Source organism: Carlito syrichta, unplaced genomic scaffold, assembly GCF_000164805.1.
Source record: "Carlito syrichta isolate Samal-C Ts95f unplaced genomic scaffold, Tarsius_syrichta-2.0.1 Scaffold309007, whole genome shotgun sequence".
NCBI classification, from domain to species: domain Eukaryota; kingdom Metazoa; phylum Chordata; class Mammalia; order Primates; family Tarsiidae; genus Carlito; species Carlito syrichta.
This window is the reverse complement of record NW_007253103.1, coordinates 233,920-247,737: the sequence shown is the minus strand read 5'-3', so window position 1 is coordinate 247,737 and position 13,818 is coordinate 233,920. Positions and strand designations below refer to the sequence as shown.

The 13,818-nt window shown below is 53.8% G+C and overlaps 1 protein-coding gene across 4 annotated transcripts in view; it reads right to left on the bottom strand.

The window, feature by feature from the left end:
• Positions 1–4,200: 4,200 nt before the first annotated feature.
• CDC25B (cell division cycle 25B) overlaps positions 4,201–13,818 on the bottom strand; it is a 10,246-nt gene continuing 628 nt past the window's right edge. Inside the window, exons 1-16 of one of the 4 annotated variants that reach the window (XM_008066556.2) lie at positions 13,509–13,818; positions 12,342–12,463; positions 11,145–11,196; positions 9,278–9,319; positions 9,111–9,147; positions 8,796–8,918; positions 8,579–8,692; positions 8,281–8,415; positions 7,843–7,923; positions 7,543–7,719; positions 7,250–7,345; positions 6,713–6,775; positions 6,456–6,554; positions 6,120–6,253; positions 5,023–5,134; positions 4,201–4,884 (exon numbers count right to left, since the gene is read on the bottom strand). In XM_008066556.2, coding sequence (XP_008064747.1) covers positions 4,744–4,884; positions 5,023–5,134; positions 6,120–6,253; positions 6,456–6,554; positions 6,713–6,775; positions 7,250–7,345; positions 7,543–7,719; positions 7,843–7,923; positions 8,281–8,415; positions 8,579–8,692; positions 8,796–8,918; positions 9,111–9,147; positions 9,278–9,319; positions 11,145–11,196; positions 12,342–12,463; positions 13,509–13,708 — 1,728 coding nt within the window. In that variant the 5' untranslated portion in view covers positions 13,709–13,818 and the 3' untranslated portion in view covers positions 4,201–4,743. The remainder of the gene's footprint in view (positions 4,885–5,022; positions 5,135–6,119; positions 6,254–6,455; positions 6,555–6,712; positions 6,776–7,249; positions 7,346–7,542; positions 7,720–7,842; positions 7,924–8,280; positions 8,416–8,578; positions 8,693–8,795; positions 8,919–9,110; positions 9,148–9,277; positions 9,320–11,144; positions 11,197–12,341; positions 12,464–13,508) is intronic. The other 3 variants (XM_008066557.2, XM_008066559.1, XM_008066558.2) reach the window with 3 other exon arrangements.

The window sequence follows — 13,818 nt, the reverse complement described above, 5'->3', positions numbered from 1 at the left end:
TTTCGATTTATTGTAGAGACGAGGTCTTGCCATGTTGCCCGGTCAGGTCGTGAACCCACGGGCTCAGACAATCCTCTTGCCTCGGCCTCCCAAAGTGCTGGGATTACAGGCTGAGCCACCGAGCCCGGCCCTGTTTTATTTTTAAATCGAGGAATAATCAACTTTTCATCAAAGGCACACATCTTCAATATGGAGCAGACCTGAGGAATCACACATCTCAAGAGGCTCTCATGCTCTCTCAGTTACTCCCACCTCTGAGGTAACTACTATTCTTACCTCTATTACAGTAGTTTTAGTTTTGTCTGTTCATGAAGTTCCTAAAAATGAAATTATACAGTACTTTTTTGTGTCTGGCTTCTTCCGCTCAATGTAATGATTTTGAGATTCACTACATCCTACTAGTTTGCTCTTTTTCATTGAAGTGTAGTATTTCATCATATAAATATGCCCCTAAATTGAATTATTTATTCTTTTTTAAATTTTTTAAAAAATTAAGAAATAGCTAGGTATGGTGGCTTACGCCTGTAATCCTAGAACTGTGGGATGATTGCTTGAGGCCAGGAGTTCGAGACCAGCCTGGGTAACCGTAGCAAGACCCTATCTCTAAAAATAAAAAATAAAAAAATGTAAAAAAATTAAGGTATAATTTACATGCAGTAAAATTCACTCCCCCCCCCCCTTTTTTTTTTTTTGAGTTGGGGTCTCACTCTGTCACCCAGACTGGAGTGCAGTGGCCGCTCCCGGCCACCGCAGCCTCGACCTGCTGGGGGCTCCGGCGATCCTTCCGCCTCAGCCTTCCGAGTAGCCGGAATTACAGGCATGCGCTACCACGCCCGGCTGATTTTTTTATGTACTGTAAAGATGAGGTCTCGCTGTCCAGGCGGGTCTCAAACCCGCGGGCTCAGGCAATCCACTCACCTCAGTCTCCCAAAGGCACGGGATTACAGGCTGAGCCACCGAGCCCAGCTCACTCCCCCTTTTTAGTGTTTGTGCTACCGAAGTGAGCACTAAAATTAATCCTTTTAAATGAACAGTTCTGTGAGTTTTGACAAATGTACATAGTATGTAACCACTGCTATAATTGAGATATAGAATATATTCATCCTATTCCTAATGAATTTTTTGGGACTATAACAAACTGTGCTGAGAACACAGCAGTAGAATGCTGGGTTATGGTGTGTACATTTAGCTTTAGTTTTTTCCACACAGTTGTCTAAGGTTCCCACACCAACTTACCTTCAAACTTACCTTCCCACTGGCAGTATCTGAGGGGTCTACTGTTCCACACTTTTGTCAACATTTTAAAATTTTCATTTCAGCCAGATGCAGTGGCTCACACCTGTAATCTCAGCACTTTGGGAAGCAGAGGCAAGAGGATTGCTGGAGCCCAAGGGTTCAAGACCAGAATTTTTTTTTTTTTTTAAGTCAGAGTCTCAATCTGCGCAGTCTAGAGTGCAGTAGCACGCTCACAGTCACTGCAATGTCAACCTGCTGAGCTCAGGCGATCCTTCTGCCTCAGCCTTTCGAGTACCTGAAACCACAGATGTGTGCCACATGCCCAGCTAATTTTCTTGATGTATTGTAGAGATGAGGTCTCGCCAAGTTGCCCAGGCTAGTTTCCACCCCGTGGGCTCAGGCAGTCCTCTTGCTTTGGCCTACCAAAGTGCTGGGATTATAGGCTTGAGCCCCCATGCCTGACCAGAAAATGTTTTCTTAAATTGTCACCGCAAAAGTTACTGGGTAAACAATTCAGACGATGAAGTGAATGGAAATTCTTCTCCCCACGATACTGCCCATCCCCGGCACAGGTCAGCTCCCTGCACTGGTGCCCAACTCCACGCAGCTCTTTAAACCACGTGAGCCAGTGGCTTGTGGCTGCTCCCAGGCTCCAGCAGGCTGGAATCCCTGCTGCGCCCTGACCAAGGCTGAACAACTTTTAAAACTGGCTGGCGACCCAGGATTTTAAACCACCTCCCTGCCTGATCCACTTTCCTTTAGGCTCATCCAGGAAGAAAGTTACAACTTCTCTTGCTGGGGGGAAGGGAGATAGGACACCTCTGGCCTGATGCCCTGCATTTTCCGGGAGCAGAGGGGGTCCTGGCCTGAGTCAGAGGCAAACTCACAGCATCCTCTTGCCCAGGCCTCCCTCATGGGAGATGTCAGCATCTCGGCCTTCACTTGGGGAAGGGTTTTGTCTCCTGGCTTGACCATCCACTGCTCTTCCTCATCTTTCCTGAATGCCTACTTGCTGGGCTTAGGAGACATTATAAAAATGTCTGGAGCATACTAAGTGTCCCATGACTAAGCTATAACTCTGATGGGGGGTTACGATGGGGACATACGTGGCATAAGACCTGGGCATTGCAGACACTCAGCCCATGCTTCCTCCTCCCATGGCCCGCTTCAGGAGCAGGAAGATGCTCACAGCAGAAGCAAGGCAGCCCAATGCCACTCCTTGGCTGTTCTGGGACCAAGGCAGGAGGTAAAGGGTGGGAGGGTCCTGGGCAGGCTCAAATGTCCGCTCATTACATCTGCTGTGTGACCTGGAGCAAATGTGCGCCTTCTCAGTGCATCCAGCTGCCTTCCTCTGTAAAACCAGGAGGGTGGGCAGCTTCACACCGTCTGGAAGTTCAGGATGGAGCAGGTGAGTTTCCACATGATGGTGACTAATGCTCAATCTCTCCCCTCCCCCCAGCTCCCCCTTGGGGATCTACACAGCTATTTTCCCTTATCTGGGGCAAGTCCCCTCACTCAAATGTTCTCCTCGATGTCAGCTGCCTGCACAGCGGAGGGGTCTCTGTAGCCTTCAGAGCCCCTCCCTCCCTGAGAGAAGCCAAGCCCCAAGACCAAAACCACAACCCCACAGCCCTCACATATTGTGCCCCTGCACGGGGCTCCGGACCAGGAGTGAAGACTAAGTTCTTGGGCATAAGAGACTCGGGGGAACAAGCTAGAGACAGGGCAGCCTAGGAATCTGGAGTCCCCATTTGCTGTTCTGGTAGGATATTGCCTCCATTTTCTCATCTGGAAAATGGGATGAATCATCATCATTCCTTTACTATGTGGATGAATTTTCACAGATAGTCATCACACCTGACATGCATGCCCTTGGTATCAGGCAAAGGCAGCATCTTATTTGTACAGATCCCTGCTAGCACAGAGCTCATGTGTCTGTGTGTGGGGTCACCTGCAATGGGGAAATTCCCTCTGAATACCAAAGACCTAGGCTTGGGCTTGTTCTTTCTGATTGGCCCTTTCTTATTTTCTTGAGGGGATGAGACTGGGGAGGGCCCAAGTCCTGAAAGGCCATGGCAAGAATCCTTTAAATGTGTACTGAGGACAGTGGGAAGCCACTGGCAACCCTGGAATGATGGTGTCCCTCTTGCCTTTTGGTACAGTCCAGGAAGGGTGAGACCAGAAGTGCTTGGGTAACTAGGTGAGGGGAAGGAGGGACTGAATGCAAAGTCCTGACAGGAGTATCATCCAAGAAATGGAAGACTTAAGAGGAAGAGAACATGAGGCCGCCTCTCTAGGAAATCGTTCAGCTTCTGCTGCCCTGCCCCCCATCCCAATCCCACCATCAGGGTCCGCGGGGGTCTTGTCAAGGGCCCCTCAGGACACAATGCTGGTTACTCAGCTTACTCAGTGCTTTATTGAACCAAGGCCCTAACAGATGGCTTGTCAGGGCCTTCAAGCACAGCCCTTCTCCCACCTGGAGATTCAGAATCCAGGTTGCTCAGTCCTTGGTTTAGTTGCTTCCATTTCCTCATGAATCTTTCCGAATCTTAAGCGTAAAGACTTTTGTCCTCACAGACACACATATATTCCTGTGGCAGACTGGCATGCTCACCAAAATGCTTCCACCCAGTTTGTGTGCGCATGTGTGTACAAGGCACGGTGCATCCACGTCCATCCATCCATCTGCGACAAGACAGCAGCAAGTTCTGACCAGTCAGTCCCCAGGGTTCACAGTAGTGGGGGCTGGGCTTTCTGTGGGCTCATGATCCAGACCTTAGCCCTTGCCCTGGGAACCCCCAAAGATAACATCCTTTCTGGGGCAACAAAACTGGGACCAAAATGGGTCATCAATGTTTGACAGCCTAAAAAAGTATCCTGAGATGGGCAAAAAATCAGACAGACAAATCAAGCATGCAGGTAAAACTGAAACAGGAAAGAGTAAGAGCTTATGTTTTGGCTGGAGGTGCTTGTATGGAGGGACAGGAAAGAAGAAATGAGAAAGGGACAACATGGCAGACACACCCATGATTCCTGCAGAGGGCAGGGGCAGCCCTGGCCAGGTAAGTGCACAGGGTCGAGTGCTGACTCCCAGGCCAGGAGAGTTCAGCTCTGACCCATCCTTGGGGGCTGAGGCTCCCCCCAGTCTCAGCTCACATATATACAAAGGGACTTTTCTAGACACAGGAAGACAAAGGGACTGACCCAAACAAGGAAGCAAAAAGGTTCCTGCTGGACACAAAATACTGCTTTAAGCTGGCATTAACCCAACTTAACTAACTCAATAGACTAGGTCCCTTCCAGGGGTGGGTGTGGGGATGGCACCAGGACTGGATATGACCAGCATGAGACAAGGGCAGTTGGGCTAGGGGCAGACAGGTCACCGATTCTGTCTTTTCCCTGGGTAGCACCTGGGCCCTCCAACAGGCCCTCAGCCCTGCAGGCCCACAGGGCAGCTGGCTTCAGGCCTCAGGAGGCAAGGGAGGTGGCAGGACAGATGATGACCCCTCACTGGTCCTGCAGCCGGCTACAGAGCTCCCGCCGGCTCCGCTCCCCGGCCCAGCTGCGTGTCTTGAGACGGAAGGTCTTTAGCTCGTCCTTGAAGTCCTCGTGGTTCATGGGCCGGTAGTCCTGGGGCTCACAGAAGTTCTAGAGCAGGATGGGAAGGGTTCATCAATTCAGGGGAATTGGTAGCTTTGGAGACCCTATCCTTGTCCTCATGGCTATTGCCTGGTCAAGCCCTTTCCTGAGGTCCAACACTCATATGGCATCCCCGACCCATGGTACCGGGTGCTGTGGGAAGAACTCTTTGTAGCCGCCTTTGAGGATATACATCTCAGGATAGTAGAGGCTGGGGTAATCATTGACGGCACGGTCTCGTTCCCTGATGAAACGGCACCTGGACCAGCAATGGGGGGGGCACAGTCAGAGCATGGCAGGTGGTGGGATGTCCATCAGGAGACCTATTCCCTGCGTACACAGAAGGCTTTTGAGCATAGGAATGTTAGCCACAAGAACATTTTTAGGTACATTTTACCAGGTACAGAAGAGGTTGGGGGAGATGGAAGGAGGCAAATCAAGGCAGGGGACTATTTCTAGAAGGCAGTTGTACAGTCTTTGTTAGTGATACCTGTGGCCTGGACCAGGAAAGAGGAAGTTGGGGAGGAAACAGTGGACAAAGTTCAATAGATACATTTAGGAGGTCCCCAGGACAAGACCAGGTGAGTGCTAGAGGTGAAGAGAAAAGGAGGGAGCAGGAAGACCCAAGACCAAAGCCCAGTGACTGGTGGAGGTGGGTGCCATGTGCTGGGATCCCTGGAGAAGACGGGAGGACAGCAAGGATAAGGACTCTGAAAGGGTCCAGATTCCCAGCACACATGTGAGGCTGGCTGGAGAGCCATCAGAGTCAGGTAACCCAACGGTAACCCAGGAGAGGAAGCAGAAAGAGTGGACAGCCAGCCAGCCAGAGCGTGGAGACAGAAGAGACCCAGGAGAGGAAGTTTGGCAGAGGTGCCGCGGACACCAAGGGAACGGGGCTCCAATGAGGGCCTCACAGCACCAAACACCAGAAAGGTCAGTGCCACTGAGGACCAGCACAGGGCCCTTAGATTTTGAGGACATCACTAGAGATTTGGAACCAGATTTTCTGAGGGTAGCAGCAGTGGACAGGGGGTAGACATGAGGTCTGACAGGAAGAACAGTTAGAAGGGAACAGAAGGCGGGTGCCGTGCAGTGAAGCCGTAGTGAGGCCAGTGCCAGGCCATCAGATCAGGCTAAGGACAGGCTGGGCTCACACCTCTGGGTCATCCCAATGGCATCAGCACCTACGTCCCTGGGTAGGGAAGGCCAGGTACAGACACTAGCAGAGTGGAGCTGGGACTCACATGCGGGGCCCACGCTCAGATGAGAATTCACAGTGGAAAATGAGAATGACTCTCTTGTCCAGGCTACAGGGCATGATGGGGCTCTGCAGCAGGAAAGTCTCGGCATCACGTTCCAGGGGCAAGTTCACGGCAGTCTGTCAAGGGAGCCGGGGGTCAGACCTCAGCCCTGGGCTCGGGAGTCAGTCCCCTCCCTTTGCAGTCTCCATCTTTCAGACAGGTGACCCTACCTCTTGCTGGGCAGGACCCCTCCCCATGAGAAGATGAACCCTCTCTCCGCCCATTCACCCTCTGAGGGAGGACCTGGACCAGGTGGGCTCTCCCAGCAACACGCCTCACCTTGATGTGCCCACCCTCATACTCATAGGGGTATCTGCAGTCCACTATCACAAACTTCTCCACAATGTTGCTGAACTTGCCCGTCAACAGGGCCACCATCTGTAGGAGGTCACAGGGGTTGGTGCCAGTAGGTTGGGCTGGCAACCAGAGGCCAGCCCAGTCCTTCCTCTGGCCTAGTCCATGAGCCTATCCCCAGGGAAGGCTTACAGCCAAATAGCATTCTACATGCACCTAGAAAACAGCTCAACCCTGCTCACCGTTTCTGGTGAGATGTATTTGAGGTCTTGGTGTTTTCCATCCACAGTCTGTAGGAGAAAGGCCTGAAGGGAAGGGATGAGAGAGGAGAAAGTGAAATTGGTAAGATAGGAGCCTGGGGAGAAGGAAATCTCATCCCCCAGCCCAGAGGCCACACTTGCTGTGATCTTCAAATTTAGCTGAGGCTCCCCTAGCAACCAAGGCGCCTGTTGGGTCTGATACCCAGTGAACAATCTTGCAAGGGGAAGTGAGGAGATGAAGTCTCCACTCTGCACCCTATGCTCTGCCAAGTCCGAGGAGGTTCTGAGCTAGATACCAGCTTGGGAATAAGGCTGAGAAATGATGGATGCCTAGATATACAAGAGACAGAGTCAGGGATCAGGGAAAACCAGAAGGAGGAGTATACGTAAGAACAAAGATGAAAAGATACAAAGGGCAAAGAAAAGGGGGCCTCTGGGAAGAGAGGAAGGAGCCGGAGCAGCTCTTGGGCAAGGGTCAGTAAGAGATCAAGCCCCCCGAGAGGCCCTGCGGGCTGGTACCTTGGAGTAATCTCCAATCAGCTGGCGGTGGTCACTGCCCAGGATGCTCTCAATCTCATCATGACACAGGGACTTCGAGCGGAGGACACGGGCTTTCTGGAAGGCAAGGCAGATGGAAGCCAGGGTGAGGGGTGAGGCTGCCCCTCAATGCCCTATCTGGCTGGTACCCCCTTTCCCTGCCAGGCTGCTACCTGTACTTTCCCCTCTGTCACAAACCCTCCCATGGGCTGGCTGGGCCAGGCGCATCCCCAAGGCAGGCAGTGAGAGCTCAGCCCCAGGAGGAAGGCACTCACAGGTTCCTCGGGCTCCTGATGCTCCCCTGGAGGGGTCACACTCCTCCTCCGCTTGTTCTGTACAGGCATATCTCCGTCCTGGGGCCGCTCCAGCCTCTTGAGGATGGGCCGGATCACGCTGCAGGGCATGGACGGCGAGCGGAAGAGCCTCTGGCACTTGCTGTACATGACGAGGTCCTGGCAGGGGCAGCAGGTCAGGGGTCAGAGTGTCCAGCCCCCTCACCATCCCTCAAATCCCAACTGGAGTGCAGGAAGGACCCCATGCTTCCAAATCCTGAGGGCAGCCGTCCAGATGCCCACCTGCTCTTCTTCCTTTCCCAACGTCTTGACCAGTGGGGCACTGATGAGGCTCTCCATGCCCGGGGGGACCGCATCGTCACTCTGGGGCCAAATCAGTAAAGATATGGTCATACTCAAAGGCACAGGCCAAAGCCCTATGTCCGCAAAACAGCCAGCACAGCTTCCCTCTTCTGGCAAACCCCAGGCCAGCTAACTCTTCCACAGGGCAGTCAGATCATTGACCCGTGAGAAGCTCCCAACCCTGCCCACCTCCCCTCCACTGGGGCACCAGCCACCTGCTCTTCTCTGATTGACCAGAGGTCAGCCTGTGACTTAGTTACCTCCAGTTCTTCTGACACTGGAATGAGGTCAATGTCTTGCTGCGGGGGCTCAGAGCTCTCTTTTCTGGGAGATCCTTGGGAGGGGAAGGTAGGGGCCTGGGGGAGCAAGTCTGCATACCTTTAAGTCACTCTCCAGGATGTCCACAAATCCATCATCTTCCTCAGCAGCACCCTCGGCAGGGGTCAGGGAGAAATGTCCTTGGGCCAGGGGGCCCAGCTCTTCTACTTCCATCTCTTGCTCAGGGGTGAGATACTGTCCGAGCGACGAACACACACATACTCAGGGGTGGTGGGTGACAGTATCCCACCCCTATCCTTTTGAGGAAAGGTTCCCAGTGCCTGGGTGCTCAGGACCACCCCTCTTTCCCCCAGCTGCCTCCCCAGGCCTCTGCATGGGGTCAGCTCTCCTGAGGTACCATCAGGTCCGGGGCTGAGCTTGGCCTCTGGGTAAAGGCTTCTCTGCGGCTGGCCCAGTGTGCCAGAACATGGGCAGAGCTGGGCTTCCATGGCATCTTGAAGACAATTCCATCCTGTGGACAAGATGGCAAAGGAGGGTCATCAAGTGCCAGAGAACCCCCAAGCATGCCCCCTTCACTCCCCGGAGTGCTCCAGCCCGGCCTTCCAGAAGCGCACATTCTCTTTGTCTTCCCCGGAGCTGCTGGCAGCCCTGCCGTCAGCCTGGCTCTTCCTCCGGCTGTCCAGTGCTTGGGAGTTGGTGACGTTCCGGAGCACAGGGCTGTGGCTCTGCAGCCTCACCTAGAGAGCCAGGCAGGGCAACAGGCACTGAAGGCTGCATTCCTCTGGCACCAACCCTGGCCCCGCCCCTCCTCCCAGCCCCCCAGCCAGACTGGAGATACCCTCTGGGAGGTGACCCCAGGATTCCTTCTGTCCCTCCTTGTGCCTGGCCAGCAAACCTAAGCCTCCATTTGGGCCTCAGAGGATACTCACCGGCAGGGACTGGTAGCGTCTGATGGCAAACTGCTTGCTGCAAAAGGAAATGAGGACAGGTGAGGGCTGGGGGAGTTGGGGGTAGGATGGAGAACATGCAGGGTGCCCTTCCAGCCCTGTACACCCTGGGGGAAAGCCTGTGGTGGTGGAGGCCCAGGAGCACTTACCTTCGAATGACTCGGCTGGCTGCCTGGATGGCCTGTTCAAATCTAGGACAGAGCAAAGTCTCATCAGGCAAACCATCCTCCCTCTGCACCCACTGCCCACCCCAGCCCCAGGTCCCCAGTCCACAAAGGCCAGGGACAAGAACAAAGATAAAGAACAGGGTTCAGGCCAGTGGAAGGAGGGGGGTATAAGAAGAACAGAACAACCACTATCAGTGGGGCCCAGGTATTGGGGAGGAGGGAGACGTGAGGAATTTTAAAGGCTGCCCTGAATGGAAAAGAGCCCAGAGAATGGCAGTGATGGCGACAGCTGGGGCAGGTCGCAGGGTCGTGGAGACGTCACCAAGGCAACGGTCTCACCAGCCTGCACACAGGCCTTCCACCTGTATGCAAATCACCTCAGCAGGGCCACATGGCCACCAGGAAAGGCATCCATCCATCCCATGATGACAGGCCACAGGCACCTAGCAATGTGGGTGTCTCTAAGGGCCTGGATGCCAGCAAGGCTGGGCTTCCCTACCTTGTGAGAAACTGGCCTGGCTCTCCCCTGGGCTGCCCTGGGGCTCCCCTAGGTCAGCCCCAGTCTGCCACGGGAGACCCCCTAGTGGCAAATGTGCAGGGTCACATCCTCTCCTCCCTCCTATGGAATTTTCCAGGACCCAGCTTCTGTCCCACCCCCTCCTGCTGCCTTAGAAGAGACCAGCAGGCAAGGAATTCCAACAGATGTTCCTTCGGGCTGGGGCATAATCTTCTGTGTACAGGCCCCGCCCCTGGCTAAGTTACCAGAGACCACCTGCCAGGCGGAGCTTTTTGTGCTTCTATGAGCGCACGCACACACACCCCTTCTTTCTGAGAAACTTTGTGTAACTGTCAGAGCAGGGGTGCAGGACACTCAGGGCTAAAGTGTCGAGAGGATGGCCCCCTGGGGAGGAGGTGCTTTGCCCAGCCAATGTGGCATCAGGAATGACCAAAACCATTGACTTGCTTCCCAAACTGTACCTGGGCCTTGGGAGTAAGGCAAGGATAGTTCTGAGCTGCCACCAAACACCAACCTACAGTCCCCCCAAGCCCCTCCCAATTCTCTCCCCATTTCCTGTTTGTGAACAAACTCTGCAGCCCAGCCCAACCTGATCAAAGGCAATGGGAGACAAGATAGTCGTTGCTCTAAACCCAAAGCCATGGTCCCCAGCACAGGCTGGGCATGCCCAACTGTCCCTGCTAATGGCCAACAGCTGCTCCCTTGCTAGGCCTTAACAACTGGATGGAAACAGCTGTGCTATGGAAGGCACTACCCACATCCCACAACCAAGGAGGTGTCTGTCCAGAGCAGGGCCCACCAGCTGTCAAGCCGCTTGCTCACAAAGGGCCTAGGCTCAGGAGCTGGTCAGAGGGTCAAGTGCCATAGAAGCCAGAGGGTGCTGATGGGCCAAAAGCCAAATCTGCAGGCAACGGTGTTTTGTTTGGCCTACAGTGAGTCAAAGTTCTGATTTAGTTGGATGGTATTTTTAAATTGTGGTCTTTCACAGAACCAAAAATGTGTATAGGCAAAAAAGAAAAATGGGACATACACTAGGTTTATATTCCTGAAAGACAAGGGCTAGTGGGAGTCAAGCATCTGCGGCTCCCAGTGGCCACTGTCCCCACCTCCCCTGGCCCTAAGCCCACTCTCAGTTGGCTCCCAGGAGAGCAGACCTTTCTCTGAAACAGGGAACAGAATCCCAAGGCCTGGAAGGTCAATGAGTACCCCTCACAGAGGGCTCCTGTGGAGTCCGTCCACTTTCTCAAGCCTCCCAGTGAGTCTGTGCTAGAACCAGGATTCCTAAAGGCAGGCGTTGACTCCTTGGTAGTAGGGGTTCCCTTCTCTACTCACGTCTCTTCTGCCATCTGGGGGTCCACAGGGCTAGGGGAATCCATGCAGAGACCTGAGGGGACAAAGTGCCTTGGTTTGATTTGAAGGTAGTGGCATTTTCTGTATATTTTCCCTGCCGTGTCCAAGAAAGGGACATGGCAGCTGATTCCATTGTTTTTTGTTTGTTGGAGTTGGAAGTCTCACTCTGTTGCTCAGGCTGGAGTGCAATGGCATGCTCATGGCCACTGAAACCTCGACCTACAGGGCTCAGGTAATCCTTCCACCTCAGCCTTCCAAGTAGCTGGAACCATAAGCATGTGCCACCATGCCTGGCTAACTTTTTTGATTTATTGTAGGGACGAGGTTTTGCCATCTTGCTCAGGCTGGTCTTGAACCCCTGAGCTCAAGCATTCTCTCGCCTCCACCTCCCAAAGTGCTGGGATTACAGGTTTGAGCCATCGCACCCAACTTGATTTTATTTTGAATTATGACATGCTAAAAAGTGAAACAATGGCAATAGCAGGACACTGTGGGAGTGGGAGCTCCTAACTTCCATAAGTGCCTGATCCTAATTCAGGTGAAGTGAGGTCCAATGGGAAGCACAGAACTTCACCTGTACTGAAACCACTTATGTACGAAATCCTGACGTGTACCCCACAACTTTAAAATTAAACCTTAAAAAAAAGTGAAACAAAAAGCTTACCTGGACACTGAGGGCTGACACATTATCTCCAAATGGTACAGGGCTCCACTCCCTGTTTACTATGGAAACTCTCTCTATATACACATTTTAAATCACAATGCTTGCTAAGCATTTTTAACTGGTTTAAAATAATTTAAAATAACCTGACTTAGAAGAGACAACCGCTTTTTAAGGAAAAGGTTATAGATTAAGAGAATGCTCTAAAGAGAAACTTTTGGCTCTAAGTGCTTCCCAGGTGGGGCTGTGGTTTAGGAACTTTAGCACCTGGTTTTAGATAGGTAAGATCTCATCCCCTGTGGACGGCCCCACCCTCGTACCCACTCAGCCAGTCTGGGTTGGGTGTGGTGAGCCCCACAAGAGGTGTGTCCTCCTCCCAGCTTTGTGGGGGGATGGAGTAGGCTCCTGGGCCCAAGGCGGGTTGTGAGAACAATGTTAATTTGATGGAGAGGGAAATCTGAGGACCCAGGCAACCCCCTCAAACTGTTCTGGTCCTGGCAGACCTCCCAGGTACCTACCTGCATCAGAAGACTCGGAGGACTCAGACAACAGGGAGGATTCAGATGCCCTTCGTGATAGGGGTAGATGTGCCAGCCGGCGGTGGAAGTGCAGGCTCCCTCCCTGACCCTTGGGGGTCTCACTGGGAAGGCAGTAGGGACCCAGGAAAGGAGAAAGGTCAATGTGGGGCTCAAGGACTGGCAGGCCCATGTTCCCACTTGCTATGCACCTCCAAAGGCCCCATCCAACCTCTGCCCTGTTCCAGGGAGGCAACCTCCTCATTATTGCGCCAGGGAGTAACGGCCCCAAGGGTTGACTCTCCTAGGTCAAGGCAGGCTCATCCTACAGAGGCCCTGAAGTGTCTTCTCTTTGTTGATTGGTTTAGGAAAGGTCCTTCAGGTGCAGGGGAAGGTGAGCCCTGGGCACCAGCAAAGAAGCCAGCCTGGGGGTTGGTGGGCTAGCAGGGCAGCTTTGGAGAGCCTTCCCCTAAACTCTCAGACTTCGGGGACAGGGAAACACCTCTTATCAACAGGGTGCCTGAATGAAACGTAATTGTATACCTAACCCTTAACTATACCCCACAAAACCATAATAAAAAATATTAAAAAACAAAACAAAACAAAACAACTCTCAGATCTCTACCTACCCACCATCTTCTCAAAAGAAGGGCCAAGACCTGGGTCTCCTGCTGGGACAACCCAGTCCCAAACCTGCAGGTTGGCTTAGGAAGCAGGATAAGTGTAAAATCACCTTACCCCCACCCCATTCCTGGGGGTGTGTGTGCAGAATTGGGGTGGAAGGAGCAGAGGCATGGGCCTGTGAGTATCCCACCACTGTCACCCTCAAGTTCCCCCTCTAGGCTTAGGATGTCCAGCCTGGGGCAAAATGGTGGCCATTTGGGCAGAGTTTGGGGAAGCAGTGTGGTGGTGGCACAATGTGGTGGGTGGGGGAGAGAAAGTGAGTCCCTGGAGACTTGTGCAGACCAAGGGCAAATCACCCGGAGGGTGTGAGCATCACGACCCTGGTCTCACCGCCCGTGAAACAACGACAAGGGCGTCCCTCTGCTCTGTCCAGGACGCCTCCCCACGCCACCTCTTGGATTGGGCTCCCGTGCCCAGTTCCCCAGGAGGCCCAGGACGCCGGTTTGGACTTCTCACCCCATGCCCAGCCTCCTTGGGGTGTCCTACCTGCCGAGTCCGGCGAGGTCGTGCATGGTCTGGGTGAGAGTGGTGACCGGCGAGGAAGCGGCCGCGCGCTCCGGGGACCCCAGGAGGCCATGAGATCCCAGCTGGAGGCCCGGGAGGTGGCCCGGACGTCGGGCGCCACCGCGCACGCAGGCTGGGCTGAGAGGTGAGCCTGGCGCGGGCTCCGGCTGGGGCACCTCCATCGCGGCGGGACGGGCAGGAGGCTGGCTGGAGGGCCGGCGCAGGGCCGCCAACAGACAGCCGGCTCAGCTGGCCGAGGGAGGGAGCGGGCCCGGGGTGGGGGGAAGGGAGG